This window comes from Cervus canadensis, chromosome 28 (assembly GCF_019320065.1).
Source record: "Cervus canadensis isolate Bull #8, Minnesota chromosome 28, ASM1932006v1, whole genome shotgun sequence".
NCBI lineage: Eukaryota > Metazoa > Chordata > Mammalia > Artiodactyla > Cervidae > Cervus > Cervus canadensis.
The window spans coordinates 3,407,946-3,433,351 of NC_057413.1; the positions used below are offsets into that span (position 1 = coordinate 3,407,946).

Below are 25,406 nucleotides of genomic sequence, written 5' to 3' on the forward strand. Positions count from 1 at the left end.
ATGGAGCCATACCCTCATGACCTCATCTAAACCCAATTACTCTCCAAAGATGCCACCTTCAAATACCAACACATGTGAATTTGGTGGTGGGGGTGGGCGGGGAAGACAAAAACATTCAACCCATATCAATGTCTCCCCCTTCTTCTCCATCCCCTCTCCCTTATTAAAGGCCTTTCAGTTGTCCTGCCCAGGTTACACCTTAACCCAGCCCCTCCTGCCTAGTCTGTTTCCCCAGGAAGGAACCAGTGGAATTCAGATCCCGATTACTGGCCAGTCCTAGAATCCCCGACTGGATGCTGGACCCGAGCTCTTAAAAGGTCTCAGCAGCATTCAGGGCCCACTGAACCGAAAGCCAACCCATCCCCTCTCCAAACTGTAGGTAATGAATGGAATTTAACTATGGCAATTTATTCATTTGAGGTGTTAGGGAACTATTTCCATAAGGAGTAATTGCGGAGATGAAAGGAAATGCAATTAGTCATATCAGACATTAAAATTTAAGCAAGAATGAATTAATTAGAATCTTGTCATTAGCTGTTAGCCCTGGAGAAGGGAATGGCAACCCGCTTCAGTGTTCTTGCCTGGAGAATATTTAGAGGAGCCTGGTGGGCAACAGTCCATGGGGTCGCAAGGAGTCAGACGCAACTGAAGCGACGCATGCACTCATGAGCTGTAAGCTAAGACCAGCTCCCTGAATGAGCTGTCTCAGGCTTTTTACGGGTGCAGTGTGGAGATGTTCAGGGTCATCAGGGACGGCAGGTCCACAGGACGTCCCAGCATCCGTGTTTCTGAGCCACTCAGTGGGCAGTGCAAAATTCTTGATACATTTGAAGATCGCTGGGTCGGTTTCCTCATCTGATGACGTCGATTATGACTGTAACTATTACCTATGTCTAAGAATGATCTCAGATCTGGTTTCCAGGCTGGTCGAGTGACTCTGATGGGACTCTGGCCCATTTATTCCCCCATTTGTTTCAAGTTTCTTTTAGTGCCCACCCTGTCACCCAGGGGATCTGAACACTTAGCTAATTCCACCCATCTTATTAACAGTCTACACATTACTCCCCCGAACTGTGAAGCTGGTTTCACGGTTCAAAGTGTGAGAGTCTCTAGATTAGCAGGAAAGCAGGGAAATACATCTCTTCTCTCCCCTCTCCCCACAGGCATTTTTGGTGACTGGATAAAGGGGGTGGGTATCATCTGATCTCTCAGCACAGAGACTTGCACCATTTGTCCAGCTCCCTTTAAACCATTCTCAAAAACTGATGGTAACTTAATTGCATTTGATCATGTTAATGAGATTCTGGTCTTTGACAAAAGCTAGGTTTTCAGGGCTCATGATGTGATGAAATGGGCTGTTGAGGAAGGAGGGTGACCTCTGTGGAGAGATTCAGATGCCACCTCCACATCCGCAGAGGACCTGAGCGCTGAATCCCAGCTAGTGAAGACTGGTTCCATAAGGTAGGTGCAACCCTCGCAGGCCTGCCAGCGTGGGTCTCCCACACCGCTGCTGTCTCCACATCACTCCAGGAGCCTCCAAGAGTGAGCAGGGCTCAAACCCCAACATAACTGGGAGGTCTGATTCAGTTAAGGATCCCTCTTCATTAGAAACATGTGGGGACTTTCCCAGCAATCCAGTGGTTAAGACTCCCCCTTCCAGGGCAGCAGGTGAGGTTCTATCCCCAGTCAGGGAGCTAAGATCCGACATGCCTCGGGGCCAAAAATCCAAGACATAAAATAGAAGCAATATTGTAACAAATTCAATAAAGACTTTAAAAAATGGTCCACATTAAAAAAAATCTTCAAATAAAAAAAGAATATGTGTACATCAGCAGAACAATAAGCTCTTGGACTTCCGAGAACCCATCCTCCCAGCCTGGGGCACGCACACTTCCAGTCCCTCTTGTGAAACTCCCAGTGCCTCAGGACGCCCTCCTCAGGGACTCTTGCCTGGTCCTGAGACCTTGCTTTTCAACTCCATCCTGGGTCCCTCCTGACCGTTCAGCCGCCCAGTATTTATGACATACTTCTGGTAGATAATGGTATAGCCCAGCTCTAGAACATGTACTGTACAGTTATATTCATTAACTCTTTGTAGAATTTTCATCCCAACTCTAGCCAGCTCTTTACAGATGGGAATAGCATCTTAAATCCCACTTCTCATGGTGCCAGATACAGCAGAGGTTTCTGCATCAGAAATTCACTGGACCAGACATGAGATGAGGCCTTGTAAAAGCATTTTAACAGACTTGGAGAGGAGTTTGACACAAAACTGGAGAAGCTCCCACAGGACAGCAAAGGCCTAGGGCTAAGGCAAGCTTCAGCCAGAGATGGGACCACGTATGTAGAGCATCCAGCTCAGCTCTCTGAAGCGTGAAGAAACACCTGCAGACAGACAGAGATTTGCTGCACCCACCTCCTGAGGGTCATAACTCCCGTTACTCTCCTAACTAAAGGAGAAATACCAAAATGCTCACCCCCAGGACACCGTGTACGTGTGTACAGAGAGATAGCAAGAGCAAGAGAGAAACTGAAATGGAAGAGAGAGGAATGATAAGAAAAGGGTAGAGAAGATCAGAGAGGCTGAGACAATGAGAAGAAAGCTCTTCTTATCTGAAGAATAAAGAGGAGAGCTGCAGCTATTCGCGGGTTGTCTTAGGGCCCCCTGACACCGCTTGGCTCTGGCTGCCATCAAGCAGTGCTTTATAAAGGTTACACTCCCTTAAGGGCTGCGGCAAAGACTGAGCCCTCCTATGCAGACTGGCCTTCCCTGGTGGCTCAGATGGTAAAGACTCTGCCTGCAATGCAGGTGACGCAGGCTTGATCCTTGGATTGGGAAGATCCCCTGGAGAAGGAAATGGCAACCCACTCCAGTATTCTTGCCTGGAGAATTCCCTGGACAGAGGAGCCTGGCGAGCTCCATGGAGGTGCAAAGAGACATGACTGAGCAACTAACACTTTCACTTTTCCTATACAGCTGCAATATTCAAAATAAGGCTGATAACTGGGTCATCTTATTAGCAACCAGCTATCGCTAAGGAGCTCCAAGAGCTTTCCAGTTATTCCCTCATCAGCTCTTACAACACGCTCAAGAAGTAACGAGAGGGTGCGGATTATGAATAATTAGTCCACTTTCATCCTTTCTTCAGTGAGTTTTAATTCCACCTGGTTGCTCTCTCTTTTTACAGACTGGAGACTGAAGAGCAAGGTATGACAGTGGGCACATTCGTTTTCGTTACCTTTTTTTCTTCATGCACTTTTGTCAGCCCTAACTTCACAAATTGCAAGAGTTTCTTAGGATTTCTGTGGAAAACCAGGGAGGCCCAGGCTGTTCAATCCCTGAGTTTAGGTCACCAGTGCTGGAAGAGGACAGTCCCAATGATGTGGGTGCTAATTAGCCAAGTGTGAATTCTCCAAAGTGAGAGAGGTCAATGTTAAGACACAAGTATGAAGAGAGAAACAGAGAGAGGAGGAGACGGGAAGGCAAAGCGGAGGAATGAGAAGGAAGCAGGGAAGGAGGGAGGGAGGGAGTCGGCGTCTGTGAGGCTTCTCATCGCAGCATCTGTGGTCCTTTGTATGTGTGCCCCTGACTACCCTGGATGCCATGAGACACGCAGACAGGGCTGGTGCCCCCCGGACACGAAGGTCTGCTGAGAATCTCAAGCTCTATAGGGTGGGACTGGGTCACAAGGCAGGGAAAGCGGGCTCCCTGTAGGTCTCCGGCACCAGAATGCAGACGGCAATCCATCCCACTTCAAGACCAACAGCCTCTGTCACTTCAGCTAGAGCTGCGGGCAGATGATTCTGGTGGAACGTGGTCTGTGATTTGTCAGGGTTCCCATTTGACTAACTAAGCTGTCTGCATGGATGCGGCAGACACTGGAGATTATTGTTTAGAGGTTCAGTGACTGTTACCTTTCCTCTGCCACTGGGAGATAAAAGATAGAGCCCAGTGGCCTCCTCTTGGCGTTTCTGACAGCCTTTTCTCATTTTGTTACAGTGTTTCACTGGAGAACCAACCCCAAGGTGGCTGGTTCTGACTAAGGTCATTAAGGGCTCACCCTAAAGGGAAGAGGTGGAAGCCTTCTCTTCCATTGTCCTCCCTTCAGACCCAAAATGGGGTGGGGCATCACAGAGGGCCTGTCTAGAGTTAAAACAGAGAAGTGGATCTCACATAAAACCGCTAAAAGAGTCAGGCCGGTCTGATGTCTCAGCAAACATCTCCACTTACAGTTGGACAGTCAAGGAGATTAGAGCAAAATAAATGAATTACTCCACCAAACAGCATCAGCTCAGTTCAGTTCAGTTGCTCAGTTGTGTCCGACTCTTTGTGACCCCATGAACCGCAGCACGCCAGGCCTCCCTGTCCATCACCAACTCCCAGAGCTTACTCAAACTCATGCTCCATTGAATTGGTGATGCCATCCAGCCATCTCATCCTCTGTCATCCCCTTCTCCTCCTGCCCTCAGTCCCTCCCAACATCAGGGTCTTTTCTAACGAGTCAGCTCTTTGCATGAGGTGACCAACGTATTGGAGCTTCAGCTTTAGCATCAGTCCTTCCAAGGAACACCCAGGACTGATCTTCTTTAGGATGGACTGGTTGGATCTCCTTGCAGTCCAAGGGACTCTCAAGAGTCTTCTCCAGCATCACAGATCAAAAGCATCAATTTTTCGGCACTCAGCTTTCCTCACAGTCCAACTCTCACATCCATACATGACCACTGGAAAAACCATAGCCTTGACTAAATGGACCTTTGTTGGCAAAGTAATGTCTCTGCTTTTTAATATGCTATCTAGGTTGGTCATAACTTTCCTTCCAAGGAGTAAGTGTCTTTTAATTTCATGGCTGACATCACCATCTGCAGTGATTTTGGAGCCCCCCAAAACAGTCTGACACTGTTTCCACTGTTTCCCCATCTATTTCCCATGAAGTGATGGAACCAGATGCCATGATCTTAGTTTTCTTAATGTTGAGCTTTAAGACAACTTTTTCACTTTCCTCTTTCACTTTCATTAAGAGGCTTTTTAGTTCCTCTTCACTTTCTGCCATAAGGGTGGTGTCATCTGCATATCTGAGGTTATTGATATTTCTCCTGACAATCTTGATTCCAGCTTGTGCTTCATCCAACCCAGTGTTTCTCATGATGTACTCTGCATATAAGTTAAATAAGCAGGGTGATAATATACAGCCTTGATGTACTCCTTTTCCTATTTGGAACCAGTCTGTTGTTCCACGTCAAGTTCTAGCTGTTGCTTCCTGACCTGCGTATAGGTTTCTCAAGAGGCAGGTCAGGTGGTCTGGTATGCCCATCTCTTGAAGAATTTTTCACAGTTTATTGTGATCCACACAGTCAAAGGCTTTGGCATAGTCAATAAAGCAGAAATAGATGTTATTCTGGAACTCTCTTGCTTTTTCGATGATCCAGCAGATATTGGCAATTTGATCTCTGGTTCCTCTGCCTTTTCTAAAACCAGCTTGAACATCTGGAAGTTCAGGCTTCACGTATTGCTGAAACCTGGCTTGGAGAATTTCGAGCATTACTTTATTAGCGTGTGAGATGAGTGCAATTGTGCAGTAGTTTGAGCAATCTTTGGGACTGCCTTTCTTTGGGATCGGAATGAAAACTGACCTTTTCCAGTCCTGTGGCCACTGCTGAGTTTTCCAAATTTACTGGCATATTGAGTGCAACACTTTCACAGCATCATCTTTTAGGATTTGAAATAGCTCAACTGGAATTCCATCACCTCCACTAGCTTTGTTCGTGGTGATGCTTCCTAAGGCCCACTTGACTTCACATTCCAGGATGTCTGGCTCTAGGTGAGTGATCACACCATCATGATTATCTGGGTCATGAAGATCTTTTTTGTATAGTTCTTCTGTGTATTCTTGCCATCTTTTCTTAATATCTTCTGCTTCTGTTAGGTCCATACTGTTTCTGTCCTTTATCGAACCCATCTTTGCATGGAATGTTCCCTTGGTATCTCTAATTTTCTTGAAGAGATCTCTAGTCTTTCCCATTCTGTTGTTTTCTTCTATTTCTTTGCATTGATCACTGAGGAAGGCCTTCTTATCTATCCTTGCTATTCTTTGGAACTCTGCATTCAAATGGGAATATCTTTCCTTTTCTCCTTTGCTTTTCGCTTCTCTTCTTTTCACAGCTATTTGTACCAAACAGCATAACTAGGATTAATTTTACCCCTTTTTTGCAAGCTTGGCACAATATGTCTGTCCTCTTTTAGAGGGCCGAGGTGGACAGCCCACTGGGCTAAGATTCTGATGTTCTTGCAGGGAGGTGAGGTGCAGGGGGCCTCCCACCACTGTGCCATCCTGCATAAATCCATCACTTCTTGTGAACTCTGGTTTCCAGATGTCCAGCAAAGTTAGCTCCTATCCACCCTGCTTCTCAGTTGTGTTGTGAGAATAGAAATGCACTTTCATGGACATTATCTCCTACAATCCATGAGAAACTGTTTCACATATTATAATCCCTGTTTGCAGTTGAGGAAACAGTCACCCAAGGGGTCAAGTGAGACCATCATGGTTCCACATGGTGTAACTAGGATTCTGACTCCAAAACCCTCCCTGTCCTCTGTGCTACTTCCCAGCCCTTTTTTCAAAGGAACTGTCACCCCTGAAACAACTCTGAAGGGCCAGGCACTGTAGCGCACTCTGCTTCCTCTGACCAAAGGGCATGACTTCACTGTTGTTGTTGTTTTTAAGTCACTCAGTCGTGTCCCACTCTATGACCCCATGGACTGTAGCCCGCCAGGCTCCTCTGTCCATGGAGTTTTCCAGGCAAGAATATTGGAGTAGGTTGCCACTTCCTTCTTGAGGGGATCTTCCCAACCCAGTGATCAAACCCTCATTTCCTGCATTGGCAGGGGGATTCTTGACCACTGAGCCACCCAGACTTTACTATTAAAGACTTGACTATGCAAAGAAAAATTTCCAATTTACTAGAGGAAGAGTCATACAGATCGGTGCATCACACATTCACCTTGGCATCTGTTAGTAAGACTGTCCCCTTGAGTCTCTTACATCCCTGACAATTACCTCACACCTCCAATTTATCTTCCTCATTCTCCACAGTAATCTAGAAATTAAAAACTTAGATTTTTTTAAATACCCGGCTTAAAACTCTTCCATAGAGATTTATCTGGGTGTACAAGGTTGTCAATATGCTTCCAAGGTTTTTTTCTCAACTAACCTTTCCCATTTTTTTTCCCATTCCACTGGGTCAGCCTCTATTTATCCTTTGATTGTTGTTGTTTAGTCGCTAAGTCATGTCTGACTCTTTGTGACCCCATCGACTGTAGCACACCAAGCTTCCCTGTCCTTAGCTATCTCCCAGAGTTTGCTCAAACTCATGTCCATTGAGTCAGTGATGCCATCCAACCATCTCATCCTCTGTTGCCCGCTTCCTCTCCTGCCTTCATTCTTTCCTGACATCAGGATCTTTTCCAATGAGTCAGCTCTTCATGTCAGGTAGCCAAAATATTGGAGCTTCAGCTTTAGCATCAGTCCTTCCATGAATATTCAGGGTTGATTTCCTTTAAGATTGACTGGTTGGATCTCCTTTCAGTCCAAGGGACTCTCAAGGGTCTTCTCCAATAGCACAGTTCAAAAGCATCAATTCTTCAGTGCTCAGCCTTCTCTATGGTCCAATTCTCACATCCATGTATGACTACTAGAAAAACCATAGCTTTGACAATACAAATCTTTGTCAGCAATGTGATGTCTCTGCTTTTTAATACACTGTGTGGGTTTGTCATAGCGCTTCTTTCAATGAGCAAGCATCTTTTAATTTCATTTCATTTCTTTTGATTCCCAGCTCAAATAGCACTTCCAGGGTGTCTCCTCCAACTAGCCCCACAATCTGTCTCTCCCAAGGTGCTTTCCAGGCATCTTGCCCAAGAGGTTGGCATTGAACTCAACCTCTAGTGTTCAGGCTATCCTTTCCAGACTCTTCAAGGGCAAAGTTTAAACATATCTTACTACTCCAATCCCAGTGTAGTACTTTGCACATGCAAGGTTATTAATAAGCGTTCAATAAACACATTCAAAAGGAAAGCAAATTGGCTTCATGATAAAAGAAGCCAAATAAAAGCATGGAAAGTAAATATATAAATATGAAAAAGGAAAGTAATCATTTTTGAAAAGTTACTGAATATTAATGCCAAATTGACAGAGTTATTTTAATGTTGGCACAAAATCGTAAGCGTCAAAAAGAAAAAGAAACAGATATTCTGTAAGTTGCCAGAGCACACTGTCTACAAACCCATCTATCCATCTTCTTCAGTATTCTATAGAACAAAGGTTATTTGCACTGTAGTTCAGCATTTCCTGGAGTGAGTTCTGCATTTTACTAAAGAGTATTATAAAAATAAAAATATGATGGAGTAGTGTTTGGAGTCAAACAATGTTGGGAAAGTTAGGCTAAAGAGGATGCTTTCTTTCTTTGACTATGTGTCTCCTCAGAGCCTGTAATACAATAATGTGTGTTGGAGCTCTCCAAGAAGAGGCATGAAATACAGCGTGACCCAAATGCGTTTGACCACAGAACCTTTTTTTTTTTTTTTTCAAGGAACATCTCACATGACAGGTATTCATAGAGAGCACACTCTGGGAAATACTGTCCTAGATTCTCAGCTGCCATTATTAGTCACTTCACAGAAGTGCTTGAGAAAGAACATGCTGGCCGTCCATGCAGCAAAAATCTGAAATGACATCCCATATCTATGTTGCTTTAAAATGATGGAACAGGTAACCCATTCTCATAAAAAAATGCCTCATAAAATATTGGGAAGAGCATAGGCTAGGGAACTTTTCTCCACATCTTACCAGCTGTGTAATTTGGGGCAAAACATTTCTCAGCAGAGAAACTGAGGAAGTCCATCCCCACCAAAGCTGGTGATGGTACCTAAACTGTCTGAAACCCAAATCCACGGGGACATCTAGTCTTAAAGGACTTGGGTGATGCTCTCTGATATGAGAAATGGTCCTTTGCCTCGCTAAGTTCCTTCAGCACCTGCTCACCTCCTAGGTCTTTGAGAAAGATGAGGTCATCAGGCATGATAATCAGCTCCCTGTCTCTCTACCAAATATAGTAACACCCACCCCCAATCTCTTTCCCAACATCCTCAGAAGATAATCTGCCAATCAACCCCTCAACCAAGCCACTTCAAGCTGTTTTTACTTTTTCCAGCATTCTCCGGAATCTTCAGGACTCTTTCTCTGCTGGCTCCATCTCTTCTGCCTACGTGCAAGTTCAAGTGCCTTCAATCCTGAAACAGACACCCAAGACAAAATATCCCGCCTCTTACCCACAGTCTTCTCTAGATATTATCTAAATTATCTTCTTCTCTTCCAAAAACATCAAACAATTTCCTCTTTAAGCACCCAATTTTGTTTTTTTTTTTTGATTTAGTGACACTGCACTTCCTTGGTGTCCCTTCAACTTATCTAATCGCATGGTCTCTGTCTCCTCCAGGGGTGCCAGCTCCTGGACTGACTCCTTAAAAATTATTTTCCCCCAGAATTTAAGCCTCCATCCATTTCTCCCTTGATTTACTTTTTCTAAATGATCTATGTATGAATGATATCCACATTTCCATATATCCAACCCAAACTTTTCCCCTAAGCTTCCGATTCATATATGGGACCATCCATTGGACATATTTTATCTGGAAGTCCCTCTAGTATTACTATTTCAAACTCAGCAGGAACAAACAGAATCACATTTATACCTCTACTGCTTCAGTGGCACAGGTCCTATGCGTTGTAATTAGGAGAGGATGCCCGGGTTTGAATTACAGCCCCAGCTCTTTCCAAGTGTGACGCTAAGTCCCTTAATCACTGAGAAGAGGGCAGCACCCTTGCCTGGTACGTGAGCCTGTCAGCGAGATGTCAACAGGAGTCACCAGCATCAGTATTACTTCCCACTCAGGTTTTCTCTCCTGAATTTCCTCCATCCCTTATCTCATTTGGGCTTCCCAAGTGGTGCTAATGGTAAAGAGCCTGCCTGCCAATGCAGGAGATCTAAGAGGCTTTGGTGCATAGGATCACAAAGAGTCATACACGACTGAAGCGACTTAGCATGCAAGCACTTATCTCCTTTGGGGATGCCAGCATCTATCGTCAGCAGCACATGGGCCAGCAACCCAGGAGCTGTTTCTGACTACCTCCCTCTCACTCCACCCAGACCACCAGTCATGATTCAGTAGGTTTCTGTCTCCGACACATCTCCCAAGTCCCACCCTCCTCTCCGACTCTTCAACAAGTGCCTGTATTCAGGCTCTCACCCTCTCTCCCTGGAGCACCTCCTCTCCAGTCTCAAATCCCCGAAGAATCATCATTCAAGTCACTCCCAGCCTGAATACACATCAGTCTGACACCCTCGCTGGCTTAAGATAAAACTCATGGGCTTCCCAGGTGGCTCAGTGGTAAAGAATCCACTTACCAAGCAGGAGACACAGCTTCATTCCCTGGGTTGGGAAGATCCCTTGGAGAAGGAAATGGCAACCCACTCCACTATTCCTGCCTGGGAAACTGCATGGACAGAGGAGCCTGGCGGGCTACAGTCCATGGGGTCCCAAAGAGTTGGACATGACTGAAATGACTAAGCATGCACGCCCAAGGAACTAGATCCCATATGCAGTCAAATAAATAAATAAACATTTTTTTTAATAAAAAAAGAAATAGATGAACTAGAAATATTGAAGTGTAGAGGTTATTTCAGTGTTTTAATGGGATTAACAACACAGAATATGTGCAGTGCCTGGGGTCCCATTCATGCTCAGGCACGTGATGACCGTGACCATGAGTGACTTCCGTCATTGTCCTCAGGAAAGGCTGCGCTTTTGGACTCTGGGGTTGAGGGACTTCTAGCACACACCCCTGGGCGTCTACAGCAGCCAAGCTTAGTTGTCTTGAGACTAGCTTCACAGCTTCTCTTACAGGGAAGGGTAGTGCATGAGCCATAAAGAGCTTGCTGGGGCTTTGGGGGAAACTGCTGTTCTGATAAGAGGATCAGGCTTTTTGAACACCATCCTTCCCCTCTTCTTTCTGCGGGGCCCAGAAATACGAAGCCTGGAGCTATGAGCGCCGTGGAGGGGCTAAAAAGGTCAGGAGAGCGTCCGAGGTGCTGGCCTCAGTGTCCCTGCGCTCCTGCAACTGGACTCCAGGGAGAAAGAAACGTGCCCGAGGACCTCGCAGCCCATCTGGAGGGCTCACTGGGCAAGCTAAACTTTTTGTTTTGAGGAGGGAGAGCTGGAGAGGAAGAGAGCTGCAAATCCTCTCCTCGAAAAACACCAATACAGTATACTAACACATATATATAGAATTTAGAAAGATGGTAACGATGACCCTATATGCGAGACAACAAAAGAGACACAGATGTATAGAACAGTCTCTTGGACTCTGTGGGAGTAGGTGAGGGTGGGATGATCTGAGAGAATACCATTGAAACATGCCTATTATCATATGTGAAGCAGATCACCAGTCCAGGTTTGATCCATGAGACAGGGCGCTCAGGGCTGGTGCACTGGGGTGACCCTGAGGGATGGGATGGGGAGGGAGGTGGGAGGGGGGTTCAGGGTGGGGAACACATGTATACCCACAGCTGATTCATGTCAATGTATGGCAAAATCCACTACAATATCGTAAAGTAATTAGCCTCCAATTAAAATAAATTAATTAAAAAAAATTCTCTCCTTGGAATGACTCTGTCTCAGAGAAGTCTCAAACAAGTAGGGAGCCCAAGCTAAAGTCACAGCATATTAACACCACACGCTCTTCCCAGGTTTTCACGGCTCCAGCTCCAGACTAACAAAACCTATAATTAGTGCTCTGCCCGCTGCCTTCCATGATGTGTGGCAGCTGTAGGCTCAGAGGTGGAGAGAGGGAAAAGGCCCCACAGACGACCGGGCACATGTTCCAGATGTACCCGCCTCCTCAAGGTCATTAACACCTCCCGCGTGACTCTCAGAGACAGCTGTGCATGCCAGCCACTAATGCACGCAGCGATCGAAGCTCTGGGCACAAGCGAGGGAAGCGCTGGCCCAGGAGGGGCAGCAGCTCTGCGCTCACCTTCCTTCTCTGCCTGAGGAAGCCAGCATGCAATGGGTTAAATCTGGGGCCAAAAGAGAGGCTATTCACTTAAATATTTAAAAGGAAAGAAACTCGATTTGAAGGCGGAATCACTTATAAATAAATCCCATGACCCTAGGTTCTGAGGACAGCCACACAAGAAATCTCCAGGGTATTAAGGCAACCCAGCTCAGCTTATACAAAGTCAGAGGGAAGGAAGGAGCGATAACAGAGACGTGCAAACCAGAAGCACATATGTGTGGTTATTTTCTCTGTATTTTTAATAAGGCAATAGGGCTCTCTATGCAATAGTTACACTCTTTGAAATAGTATGTAAATTGATCTTTGTTGATAAATCTGTGTTTTAAACACCCTAAGATAAATACTGGAAGGCTGTTATGACTCCCATATTTTTTATGAAGTATTCTTTTCTGTTTTTTAAATCACTTTGCCACGTTCTAGGTTTTTTGAAATTGAAGTACACTTGCATATACAAACCTGTGCACTGAATTGCATTTCTTACTCATAATCAATACTTGTCTCCTCTTATTATAGCAATTTTTTTTTAATTGAAGTAGAGTTGGTTTACAACACTGTGTGTGTTACAGGTACACGGGTAGTGTCTCACTATTTTTGCAGAATATACTCTATTAAATATTATTACAAGACCGTGGGTACAGTTCCCTCTGTTTCACAGTAAGACCTTGTTGCTTATCTGTTTCATATGCAGCAGCTTGTTACTCCCACGCCCTGAGTTTGTCTCTTCCCTCTTCTCTCTCCTCTTTGGGGACCACAAGGCTTTCTTTTTCTCCAAGTCAATGACTCTGTTTCTGTTTTGTATATGCATTCATTTGTATTACTTTTTAGATTTAATACTACATGTAAGTAATATTATATAGTATTTGTCTTTGTCTGACATTTCTCCAAGCACAGTATTCTCTAGGTCCATCTATGTTGCTGCCAGTGGTAGTATTTCATTCCTTTTTATGGCTGAGTAATATTCCACCATTATATATGTATACACACACACACAATCATCTTAATTCAATCATTTGTTGATGGGCATTTGGGTTGCTTCCACATCTTGCCTATTGTATACAAACAGTGCTGCTGTGAGCACTGGTGAGTGTGTATATTTTAAAGTTAGTGTTTTAAAGTGTTTGGGGGTTGTACATTCAGGAGTTGACTTGCTAGATCACGTGGTAGTACTCACTTAAAAAATCTTTTTGAGGAAGCTCCATACTGTTTTCCACAGTGTCTGCATCAATGTACATTCTCACCAATGGTGTCGGAGGGTTCCCTTTTCTCCACATCCTCTTCAACACTTATTTGCAGACTTTTGACGATGGCCCTTGTGACAGGTGTAGGACAATCCTTCACTGTGGTTCTGATTTGCATTTCTCTAAAAAGCAGGGATGCTGAGCTGCATGTCGTGTGCCTGTTGACCATCTCTATGTTTTCTCTGGAAAATGTCTGTTCAAGTCTTTTTGCCCATTTTTTATTGAATTCAATGCTTTTTCTTGACATTGAGTTATGTGAGATGTACTGGTTTTTAAAATACGCAGATTTTTATCTCAAAGGCAAATCTGCTATGCTTCCGCCCCTCACCTTTTTGCTGAAGGAACAAATGTAGTACTATGTCTTTTTTTTATAAAAAGACAAGACTAAGTGCTTACTGCCATGGATGCTATGGTCTGCGGTCCAGACTGTTTGCGTTTAGGATGGAGGCATCCTTGTCCCGGATGCTGGGAGTGCTGGAGGCTCAGGGCCCTCAGGGGTTTACCCTCAGCCCTAGAGACCCAACTAACTAAATACCCCCTCCCTGGGGGTAGCTTATGGTCAATGACAGTCTGTGCTAGAATATAAAGGGCCTATGCCCTTGCCTCAAGACTGGCCAATCCTGAAGACACAATCCAGCTCCAGAGGACCCCCTGACGCCTTTGCTCAGCGGAGCTCAGCTCCTCGCTCTGTCCGACACTGACCCCTGCACTCCTGCTCAGATGGTGACCCCAAGACCGCACCCCAGAAATCTCGTTTCACACAGATCTCCTTCTCTGAGTCTGTGTCCTAGAAACCTGATCTAAGACAGTCATCTTATTCTTCCTGAGACTTTCATTACTATAATTCTTTCATGAGTGATTACGGGAGAGGATCTGAGACCTCAGAGACATCCAGTTTAGGGGCCAAGCTTCCCTATCCTTCCCTCACTGCCCGAAATATTTGCTTATAAAGATGAAGGCAAAAAAAATCCCCATTAAGTTGAAAGAAAACTGTAGGTATTTATTGACATGTGTGAAGTGATCCTTTTATTATAAATGTGTCAAGGACGTTTTAATCATATCTAGTCCACACAAGCATGCACACATACACACAAAAGAAAAATAAATGAACTTAGGGAAAGAAACAAAAATAAATTTTCTTCATATTTCAAAATATTGTTTAAAAATTAGCTGTGGATTCTTCTCTCACCTAAAGTACCCATTATTAAAAAATATTAACAATAAGAGTTATTAAACTGTGTTATTTTACTTTGCCTAACATACAAGAACGGTTAATTTAGTTTCCCCTTTCCTAATTGCACAATTGGGGTAACAAACAATTCTGTGTAGCACTCAATCGCCTCACTGATGTTGTTTATTCTGACTCAGGGATCTCTTTTCTCCTCTCCCCATTCTCTTCTCTCTTCAAACAAGTTCCCTACATTTCTGTGTGAATTCACATTGAAAGCTCAGTTAAGCACAAACCATATTCCTCAAGTGATCAGCAGCCTTAGATTTTTTCCCCTAAGGCAGTATGCATTTTTAGTTGTGATTTTAATACTTTTAATTATATTTATTCCTATAGATCAATGATTTTACATCGATGACTCCACATAGTCACATTGTGCTCACGTATTCCCCCCTCCTTTTCCTACTTGGTTCCCTTTCCTTTTGCTTCTCTTGCCTTTATTTTGGCTATATTTCCACCATGGACCCCACGTCAACACCGATGTGTATGCTTCATAATCTTTTCCTGAACTCACAATACTTTACTGATCTGTGCACACGCGCATTTACACACACAGGTACAGATCTTGTGTACACTCTTCTATATTTTGCTTTCTCACCACCTCTCTTGAAGTCATCTGTTTTAGGTCGAGCTCACAATCCATTATGTGACTATGTCACAGTATTTTCAACCCTTCCACTACTGAATGCTGTTTACTCTTAGGATGCTTTTGTCACAACACTGCAGAAAATAAGGCCCACTTTTTAAAGATGGATTTTAAGATTTTAAATATCACTGGTATAGATTTCTAAGGGTGAAACTGCAGGGTCAAAGGACATATGTGTTTTTAATATGAACAGATATGCCAAATTGTTTTCCAGGTTATTAAATTGCATATATATCAGCAATGTATGCTTTTCTCTACATACTTTAACATTTTATGCCAATTGTGCTCACTTTTATTATACCAGACCTTTGCCTGACTAGGCAAATGATTTATTGATGTTTGGCAATGTATCAGACCCACCTTAGAGTGTAACGTACAGAGACTGTATGTGATTAATCCCAGTTCCAGCCAACTGTTAAAGCATGATTCCAGGAAATACACCGGTACCACTCTGCAATTATAAGCCAGGGTATCATGGCTGTCATGAGTAGGGCTTGCACATGGCACTCACCAATGACATACTCCACCCTGAAGAGATCTCTTTTGGGGTCATAGGGACGGTTGAAGTCGATCTGAATGTAGAAAGACTGTCCTCTGCGCACAATCAGCTTGTTGTTGACGTACTTGTCGGTGTGGTGGTCCACCTTGTTGCTATCCCACCTCTCCTTGAACAGGTGAACACCCGTGACATTAAGGTAGTCTATACACAAAGAAAACAATCAAGGAAAACATTGAGTCATTTTGGTTTAAACACACACTCAAAAAAACAAGACTATTTTTCCTGAAGACGCAAGGTAGTAGGTTTATTAGATAAAACTCTATACAGGGGGCTGGTAGATTTCAGAATCGGTCTCTTGTGACATCCTTGCATTCAAAGAAGACTTTCAAAAAGCCCTTTCCCCTTCTGACCCTGCTTCAGATCCCACTTCGGGGATAAGAGGGCAGTGATGGTGATGCCTAGCGTACAGGTCTAGATACAGAGAAACCAGGACTCGAATCAAAGCTTCCCGTCCAAGCCTTACACTGGTGTTCATGCAGTCAGCTGCTTCCCGCAACGACTACAGCGTCTCTACGGTGGAAAAGGCAGGGAATAGCAGGTTTCGATTTTTTATCTTTAAAAGGAGAGGGATCAAATCTGACAAAGCTTCCAAGGAATGTTCTGAGGACAAAGTTGACCATTAATCCAAAATTCTCCTCTTATTCAGGAAGGGTAAACCTCCCTTTCCATAATTCTAAAAGGAGATCTTGTCCTTCAAAAGCAGGTAACAGAGGGAACAGGTGTGGGGGAAGCGTATCAGTGTTTCTACGAGGTCGGTAGGATTGTTCCCACATTGAACAGGCAGAAACACGCTTCGCATTTCCCTGGCTACTAACCGACCAATCTGGAAGCAAACCCTGGTGTGATGCCAAAATCTTCAGGTTTTTCCTCTGATGTGTGGAATTGGGAGTGTAAATGTCAGTTATATATTTATCTGAGACATGATAACACTGGATGAAAGTTAGATCTCCTTTAGGTTTTATTCCCCATTTTGTCTGCGATGATTACTGGTGTGACGGCAACTGTAGTTACCCATCTACAGTGCAGTTTAGAAGATCTAGTCTAAAGGGGGCTTCCCTTGCGGCTCGGGCTAAAGGATCTGCCTGCAAAGCAGAAGACCTGGGTCCAGTCCCTGGGTTGGGAAGATCCCCCTGGAGAAGGGAGAGGATACCCACTCCAGTATTCTTGCCTGGAGAATCCCACGGACAAAGAAGCCTGGCAGGTTATAGCCCATGGGATCTAAAAACAGAGTTCTGTGTATGCATTTGGGGTTCCAAAGGGCCACGGGGGAGAGAAAACTGGGCGAGGGATGGCGGAGGGTGTCCTGCCATCTTGAGTTCCCTCTCTTTTCCTGACCACGTCGGCAGGGAGTCCTGCCACCCTGACTTCCCTCTCGTTTCCGGGCCGTGCCGGCTGCATGGTTTGTGCTCACGCTGTGTAGACGGCGTGCTGGGGGCTTCACCCCGTAAGACTCACTGCCTTCTTTGCTTTTACACAGGAGTCTTGAGCAGGATGCCTGGTCCCCTCTGAGCTCATTTTGTCTCATAGGCAAAACAGAGAAATTGGGTTCATTAAGATACTCCATAGTTCTGAAATCTAGGAGTCCCCGAAACACCTGGGATTAATTCAAAGTCCAGGTAATCCTGAATTTGATCTCAGCTCTCATCATTACTTAGGTCAGGGAGGTTGCCTCTCAGAAGCTGAGTTTTCTCACCTTTAGGATGAAGACACTGATTTCTTGAGACTGTCTACAAAGATTGAATATCCTCCCAGGAGAATGGGTCTGACGTTATATCTGGGACCAGAGGCTTCTTTGTGGCTCGCTGACTACGAACTGTGATGGAGTTATTTTATATTTCGCATGGTGTGGTCCTCAGCGAGCTATTCTGACCGTGACACTGAAGCAAACGGAAAGCACGAGATGCAGTTCTGCCTTTGCGGCATCGCAGAGCCCTGCTGGAGTGCATGGTCCCCGGAGTGCAGTTTCGCTCCTTTAGGAGGCTGTGGGCCGAAGACATTTATTTCTACACCTCTGTCTTCCAAGCTGCCTTCCCCCTAAGTGCTCTGGTCTTATTAAGGTCACAATCCTCAGTGTAAAACTAGCTTCAGAAAGAGCTGAAGAATCATAAATGTCCCACTTGAGAAGGACCTCAGGAATCAACTCATTTGGCCCTCTTTCTTTACATCTTGACTTTTCATAATGCTGGTTTTTTTTTTTAATGTCTAAAAACCTAATTCCTCAAAAAAGAGTTGAATCGACTCTTCATTCATCAGCACCGTGGAAGGAATATATTGATATTGGCATCACAGAGTCTCAGAGGGCAGAGGGATGGCTAGACCATCTGGTAGACCTGCTGCATGAAACACCTCCATGAAAATCCTAGTACTTAGGCTTTTAGTCTCCATCTGAACAGGGAACCCACTATCATATAAAGCAAACAGCTCATTTTTATATAATCCAATTATTTGAAAAATCCTTTTAAGACAAACTGACATCTGCTTGCCTATAATTTTTCTAACCATAGGTTCTGGTTCTAACTTCCGCATAAATATAGAATATGTTCTATTCATTTCATCTGGCACTCATTCAGTATATAAAGACTTCTATGAGTGTTCCTCTGAGTAAAGCATTCTCTATGCCTTCAGTTGTCCTTTAAGACATTATTTCTAGACCTTTTACCTGCTCTGAAATATATATGCTCCATTTTATGAAACTCTGTCTTGTAGTGTTTTTCCTAGAATTAAATACATCTTTGGTTATGGTTTTCCCAGTGAAAACCAACGAGGCCACTGCATCTTCTGAAATAAATTTCTGTGATTTCAGTCCAAAGTAGCATTAGTGTGTTTTGGATACTCTTATTGTTGATTTACATTAAGCATGTGGTGAAGCAAAACTTTTAAAATACATTCTGATCTCACTTCTACCAGTAGTGGATTAAAACTCAGTCAGATCCCTATAAGTCACTTACTCATATTGTTATTTAACCATTTCTATCAATGCAATTGTTTTTTCTTTTTAGCCTAATTTAGGGCCTTACTTGTTTCACATTAAGTTTTATCTTATTATATTAGGTTAATTGTTCCAAATTCTTAAGATAATTTTAGACCCTAAGTGTATATTCAATTCTTTACCATCTTAGCCACCCAGCAGGTGGCCAATGGAGGAGACATAAGAGATGCAGGTTCTTCCCTGGGTTGGGAAGATGCCCTGGAGGAGGGGATGCAACCCACTCCAGGACTCTTGCCTGGAGAAGCCCATGGACAGAGCAGGGGAGCCTGGCTGGCTTCAGTCCGTGGGTAGCAAAGAGTCAGGCACAACTGAAGTGAGTCAGCATACAGGCATATACATTCAGTACATTTAATGTCCTTCCTAACTTCCCGTCCACCAGGAGTTTAATAAATATGCAATTTTATGCTGTCATTCAAGACATGGATATAGAAACATTAGGTCACTGCTAAATAAATAAAATGCACAGTGTTAGATATGGAAAAGTGAACAGGTAATTATGATATAGTGTCATGAAAAAGTAAAACACTCTGATAGATGAAACGAATGATGAGTGTGTGAGGGTTTCTGGCCAGGAGCCCCTAACCCAGACTAGGGGAGACTCGGGAAGCATTCCAGAGGAACTGAGGTATGAATAGGGGTCTGAAAGCAAAAGCAAGTTTTCCAGGCAGAAAGAGAGGTGGGAGAGAAAGGAGGATGAGCGGAGACTGAGGGGAGAGAGTGCATGGTTTACTTTCAAAGCGGAAAGGTGGAGACTTCCCAGATGGCCCCGCGGCTAAGACGCCATGCTCCCAATGCAGGGCCCCAGGTGAAATCCCTGGTCCAGGGAACTAGATCCCCCATGCGGCAACGGAGATCTTGTACAGTCAAAATCAATCAATGTTTTTTTGAAACAAAGCTGAAAAGTGATTGGTTGAGGGGAGGGTTGCAAGGCAAGCACCGTGGACAAGAAGGCAGCAAGCCTTGAAGTCCCTGTAAGGAGTCTGGACTCCAACTGCACTGGGAACCCAGTGAAGAAGCTGAACTAGCAAATGAATATGGTTAGATGGATGCAGAGACAAACTGAAATTGCCTCTCCTGGTGACAGAGAGGAAAACAGACTGGAGGGTGGTGGTGCTGGAGGCAAAAAGGTCAGCTGGGAGGCTGTCGGGTCGGCCTTCCAGGTGAGGTGGGGAGAGTCCAGTCTGTCTGGAGTGATACCTGACCCCAGGGCACCGCCAGGATCAGCCTTGGCTCCTGCCACCCCTCCCTGCATGATGACCTGCCCCTAAAAACGAGCGGTTTCCCGAGCAGGTCTGCCTGTGTGGAAAAATAAAGCCAGAGAGAGAAATGCAAGTCCTTCTTTGCCATCAGGTTCTCAGAGGTTCTAGCTCTCATTGCAAATGAAAACCCTGGCTTTCCAGTTCCATACCCCAGTCTAGTGAACCTGGTTAGCATCTAGTGAGCCTGACTGAAGTCAGTTCATCCTTATGTGGCATTATGAAGTTCTAATCCCATGGGATATACATGCAGGATTGAAGGAACAGCCAGGGTTAAATCCGTTTGGGAAGTGCTGGTTTAACCAGAGTTAATCAGGATTCCTGAGCATCCCTGGTGGCTCAGTGGTAAACAATTTGCCTGCCAATGCCGGAGACCTGTGTTCAGTCATTAGGTCGGGAAGATCCCCTGGAGGAGGAAATGGCAACCCACTCCAGCATTCTTGCCTGGAGAATCCCAAGGACAGAGGAGCCTGGCAGGCTACAGTCCGGGGGGTCGTAAAGAGTCAGCCAAGACTGAAACGACTTAGCATGCACGCACCCAATCAGGGTTCTTGCAAAATTTATGGGGGACTGTCACATGCTGCTGTGCACTGCAAATCTCCTACAGGTAGAATGCTTTCCGAAGCTGAATGGCTATGGGAAGTATTTCTTTGTGTGGAGGATTTTTCAGAATATGTTTTGGGAGATACATCACTAATTGTGCAACTCTGAGAAGTTATTTAATCTGAGTCCAGTTTTCTTATTTTTAGAAAGGCAACGAAATACCTCACAGGGTTGGTATAAGCGTTAAATGAAAAAGAAACAGTGTATATAAAATGCTTTAGCACACTATCTGGCACATAGTAAAATCTCAAAATTATTGTTATTATATTGTTATTAGTATACTAGGAGAAGTAGAATAGCACAATGGATAAGAGTATGGATTCTGGAACCAGACTGCCTGGACCCAGATCTCAGTTCTGAAACTGACTATCTTCGTGACTTTGGGCAAGTTACATAAACTTGTGCCTCAGTTTCCTCATCTGCAGAATGACAGCAGAGTGGAGATTAAATAAGACAATGCTTCTTAGCAGACAGGCCTGCCGTTCTTTTCTTGAATTTCTACAGGTGGAGTGAGTCATTTTCTCTTCCAGATTTTCAGAATATGCTTTTCTTTTTAAAAATGTCTATTATCATCAGCCACTTAGTATCGTCCTAATATAGGTGATTTTATCTAGGGGTCTGTAAGTCCCTTAAGGACCGGACTGCATCTTAATCATCTTGTTACTGAGCCTGAAGACCTGAAGTCACTTAGTTGTGTCCGACTCTTTGCCACCCCGTGGACTATACAGTCCATGGAATTCTCCAGGCCAGAATACTGGAGTGGGTAGCCTTTCCTTTCTCCAGGGGATCTTCCCAACCCAGGGATCGAACCCAGGTCTCCCTCATTGCAAGCGGATTCTTTACCAGCTGTACCACCAGGGAAGCCCTACTGAGCTGAGCCTGGGGTAATATTTTAAAATTTCATAGCAAACATGCCACTTTTCACTTTAAACCAATGTAATAAAACCTGAAAATCTGAAACTAGGAGTTGGCTACTCATTTTAAAATAGATCATTCCATTTAATATAGCATTAACCATACGAGTGCTTTCAATGTCATTTATCAGACAATTTCATTCTCAATATATTCAGGATGGTATATAAATACTGCTGAAGATAATGCAGGAGTTTTAAAACAGGAAGCCTCCAGACCAGCAGTTTTGTTTCAGATTGGAATAAAAATACCATGTCTTCACAGCTCACTTAGACCACTCATTACAAAGGGTAAAAAAAAAAAGTGCTAATGAACTCCTTTGCATATACAAAACTTCAGCTCCCATCCCCACCAATCATAGTTTTATACCTTTTTCGTAGTGAAAACAAGTATATATGCTAAATATATGCTAAGATATACGTGAAGAGTTTGTTTTAAAATAATGTAGCCTACATGGTGTATTTGACAATGTTTAATTCAAAACATGTTTGTTTTTTTTAATATTGTCTATTCTAAGTGATCTATATCTTTTCTATTGCAATATCACTCTAAGTCAATGCCTTCAGAAAGAAAGAAAAAAAATTATAGGGAATCACAGTGGTACCCTAAGTGGGAAACAATTAAGTCAATGGTAAGTGAAATTTTCCTATATAATCTTTTAAAAGTTTATGCTAAAATCATTGAAACTAAGAGAAAGCTTCCATTTAAAAAATAAAACTTGACTAAACTATGGAAGATTAAATGCTCCACTGAAAAGCTGAGTTTAAAGAGATAAATTTCTAGACTGTAGTCAGACATGTATGACCTGCAGGGGGGCAACGGGCAGGAGAGTTTGTTCAGGAGAAGGAAGCGGCAGTCATGTTGCTCTCTCGCCAATGTAATCTCCTAATCGGTGGCAGGTTTTAGTCTCTTGGGCTCAAAAATCACCATGGGTGGTGAAATTCAAAGCTGCTTTCTCCTTGGAAGAAAAGCTATGACCAACCAAGGCAGCACATTAAAAGACAGAGACATCACTTTGCCAACAAAGGTCCATGTAATCAAAGCTACAGTTTTTCCAGTAGTCATGTGTGGATGTGAGAGCTGGACCATGAAGAAGGCTGAGCACCAAAGAATTGATGCTTTTGAACTGTGGTGTTGGAGAAGACTCTTGAGCATCCCTTGGACTGCAAGGAGATCCAACCAGTCCATCCTAAAGGAGATCAGTCCTGAATATTCACTGGAAGGACTGATGCTGAAACTCCAATACTTTGGCCACCTGATGTGAAGAACTGACTCATTGGAAAAGATCCCTGATGCTGGGAAAGATTGAAGGCAGGAGGAGAAGGGGATGACAGAGGCTGAGATGGTTGGATGGCATCACTGACTCAATGGACATGAGTTTGAACAAACTCCAGGAGATAGTGAAGGACAGGGAAGCCTGGCGTGCTGCAGTCCATGGGTTGCAAAGAGTCGGACATGACTTAGTGACTGAACAACAATAATCTATATATTTATGAAGGGTTACCCCAAGTCTTGGCGAGGGAGATGAGGTCCCCAGCACCACTGAATGAACCCCTTTTCTTTTACTGCTCACAGCTGGTCACCCACAGATCAAGTCAAGTATTTTTTTCTTTTAATACCTCATAACTGCAAGGACTCCGCAGATGGTTGTCATAAGATATGAGCACAGGTTGTCATAAGATATCAAGAAAATGATATCTTTTTCTTGAACATTTTGCTTGGTATTGCTCCTTCACATGTAGCAGGGCCTCAGGAAACACTTATTAAGCTGGCATACTGATTCTTGCCTTGTTTGTTGGCTTAACAAGACACAGTTTAGATGGAAGGAAACTTCTCATTGCCTAGGCTTCATTCGCCACAAACAGGAAATGAATTTGCTTCTCCCTGGCCAAGCCCACTTACAGGCAGAATAGAACAACTCATCGCTAAGCCATGTTTTGTTTTGTTTTGTTTTTTTGTTTTTTAGGGAGATATTGTAGCTGGAAACTTGGCAGCTTTCTCTTTTCAAAGTGACAGCTTTCAAAAAAGTCTACCTAACACAATTTAGCCTAATTCCAAAGCATCAGAAAATGGACTGCTAAAAAAAAAATCTTTCCTCATGAGCCAGCTGCCTCCCTGTCCTCCTACCCTTCTCCTAATAGGAAAAAATTGGATTAAAAGTAGATTATTTTCTCCTTAGTTTGTAAAAATATTCTTCAGAGAATGATTATACCTGTCACAGATGGAACCCTTAAATAAGTTAAGTGTTTAGGTTCATATTCTAGGAATTCCCTAGTGAACTTAGTTCTCCATGCAATCTCTGATAATATTATTACCAAATGATAGGTATAAATACTGTCTATGAGGAGGTAGGTCTCTTTATTGTGAAAACAACAGGATAAAGTTTCCTTTCTCATATTCCTTTTGGATACCCAGAATTTTAAACCATCATTCATTAGAATCATTAAAAACATTTTCTTAAATAACTTACTGTTTTTAATTGTGGCTATTAATATTAAAATGTCCTGTACTCTGAGGGACTTCCCTGGTGGTTAAGACTGCATGCTTCCAATGTAGTTCAATCCCTGGTTGGGGAACTAAGATCTTACATGCCTTGTGGCATGGCCAAAAAAAAAAGGGGGGGGGGGGCGAAAAAGATGCCCTGTATCCTGAATGTGTAAGAAATGCTCAGCAGAAGCTAGAATGAGAAAACTGAGTCTAACGCTCTCTCCAGGGACTAAACCCCTCTGGTCTGCTTCTCCTCTGGCCTGAAGTATCTCAACAGCCTCCAAATGTGCTTCCTTCTCTCCATTTTCTCAACATTAGCATTTTTTGAATAAACATAATTCTGATTGTGTCACTTGCTAATTAGAATCCTTGGCAAGTGCACTGTGTCTGGAGGAGGAAAGGTAAGGTCTTCAAAGCCTGTTATGATGTGATTCCTGCTTACCTTTCCCAGGCCCCTCCTCCCCTCTCTTGTCCTCACTACTTAACATACACTGTTCTCTCTGCTAGAAATGCCCTTCCATACACTCGTCTGCCTGGGACACTCTTAGTCATCTTCTAAGCCCTAACTCAGGTGTCCTCTTCCCCAGTCTACTGACACCACTGGCCACTCCTCCCACTTGTTGGTTTCAACTACTAAAGGGACAGTTGCTTGAGGCCAGGTGTTGACTTGTTCATTTTTATGTCCCCAGAGAGATCTTAGCGTAGTTCCTGACACGATCATTGAACATTTTCCCACAAATCAAGAGAAGTGTGAACTAGCTCTACTCAGCATCATCTCTTAATCGTACTCTGAAGGTCTTTTTTATTCTTTCAGTAAATTCTTGAACCAAGAGAGGTTTCCTCTGCACAAAGGAGAGATGACCTACTAGTCAATTAGTTGATTTAGCTCTGACTTGGAGGGAGGGGCAGGGACGGGGGAGATAATCAGAAAGGCACAGATCCCTTTAGCCCTAAAATACTAGATCCTGCCTGCATTTGATTTTCTTTTTTTTTTTTTTTTTATAGATTGAGTTTGCTTTCCAGTTTGAATTCAAATTGCATTAGATCTGTCAAATGAGAATTATAATTACTGCTGCAAATGATCCCCATTGTTGCTAACATAGAGTTGAACCAGAGCAAGAATACAAGCTTATCTTCCGGAACATTACATCTCCTGCTAAAATAACCTTTGAGACCGGGAAGGCTGTGGAGAGATTTTCAAAAACACCAAATGAGCATATGCAGCACAGCCTATTAGAAATAGATGCAAATCCAAACAAGCTGAGGGGATTTTCAGATATTTTTCTCAGCTACAATTGAGTTCAAAGGGGAGCCATGAAGGATCCCTAAAAACACAGGAGGGCATCAAACACCACCA

The 25,406-nt window shown here is 43.7% G+C and overlaps 1 protein-coding gene across 1 annotated transcript in view; it reads right to left on the reverse strand.

The window, feature by feature from the left end:
* F13A1 (coagulation factor XIII A chain) overlaps positions 1–25,406 on the reverse strand; it is a 139,846-nt gene that overhangs the window by 108,781 nt on the left and 5,659 nt on the right. The window contains exon 3 of the mRNA XM_043449561.1: positions 15,755–15,943. Within this exon, the coding sequence (XP_043305496.1) occupies positions 15,755–15,943 (189 nt within the window). The remainder of the gene's footprint in view (positions 1–15,754; positions 15,944–25,406) is intronic.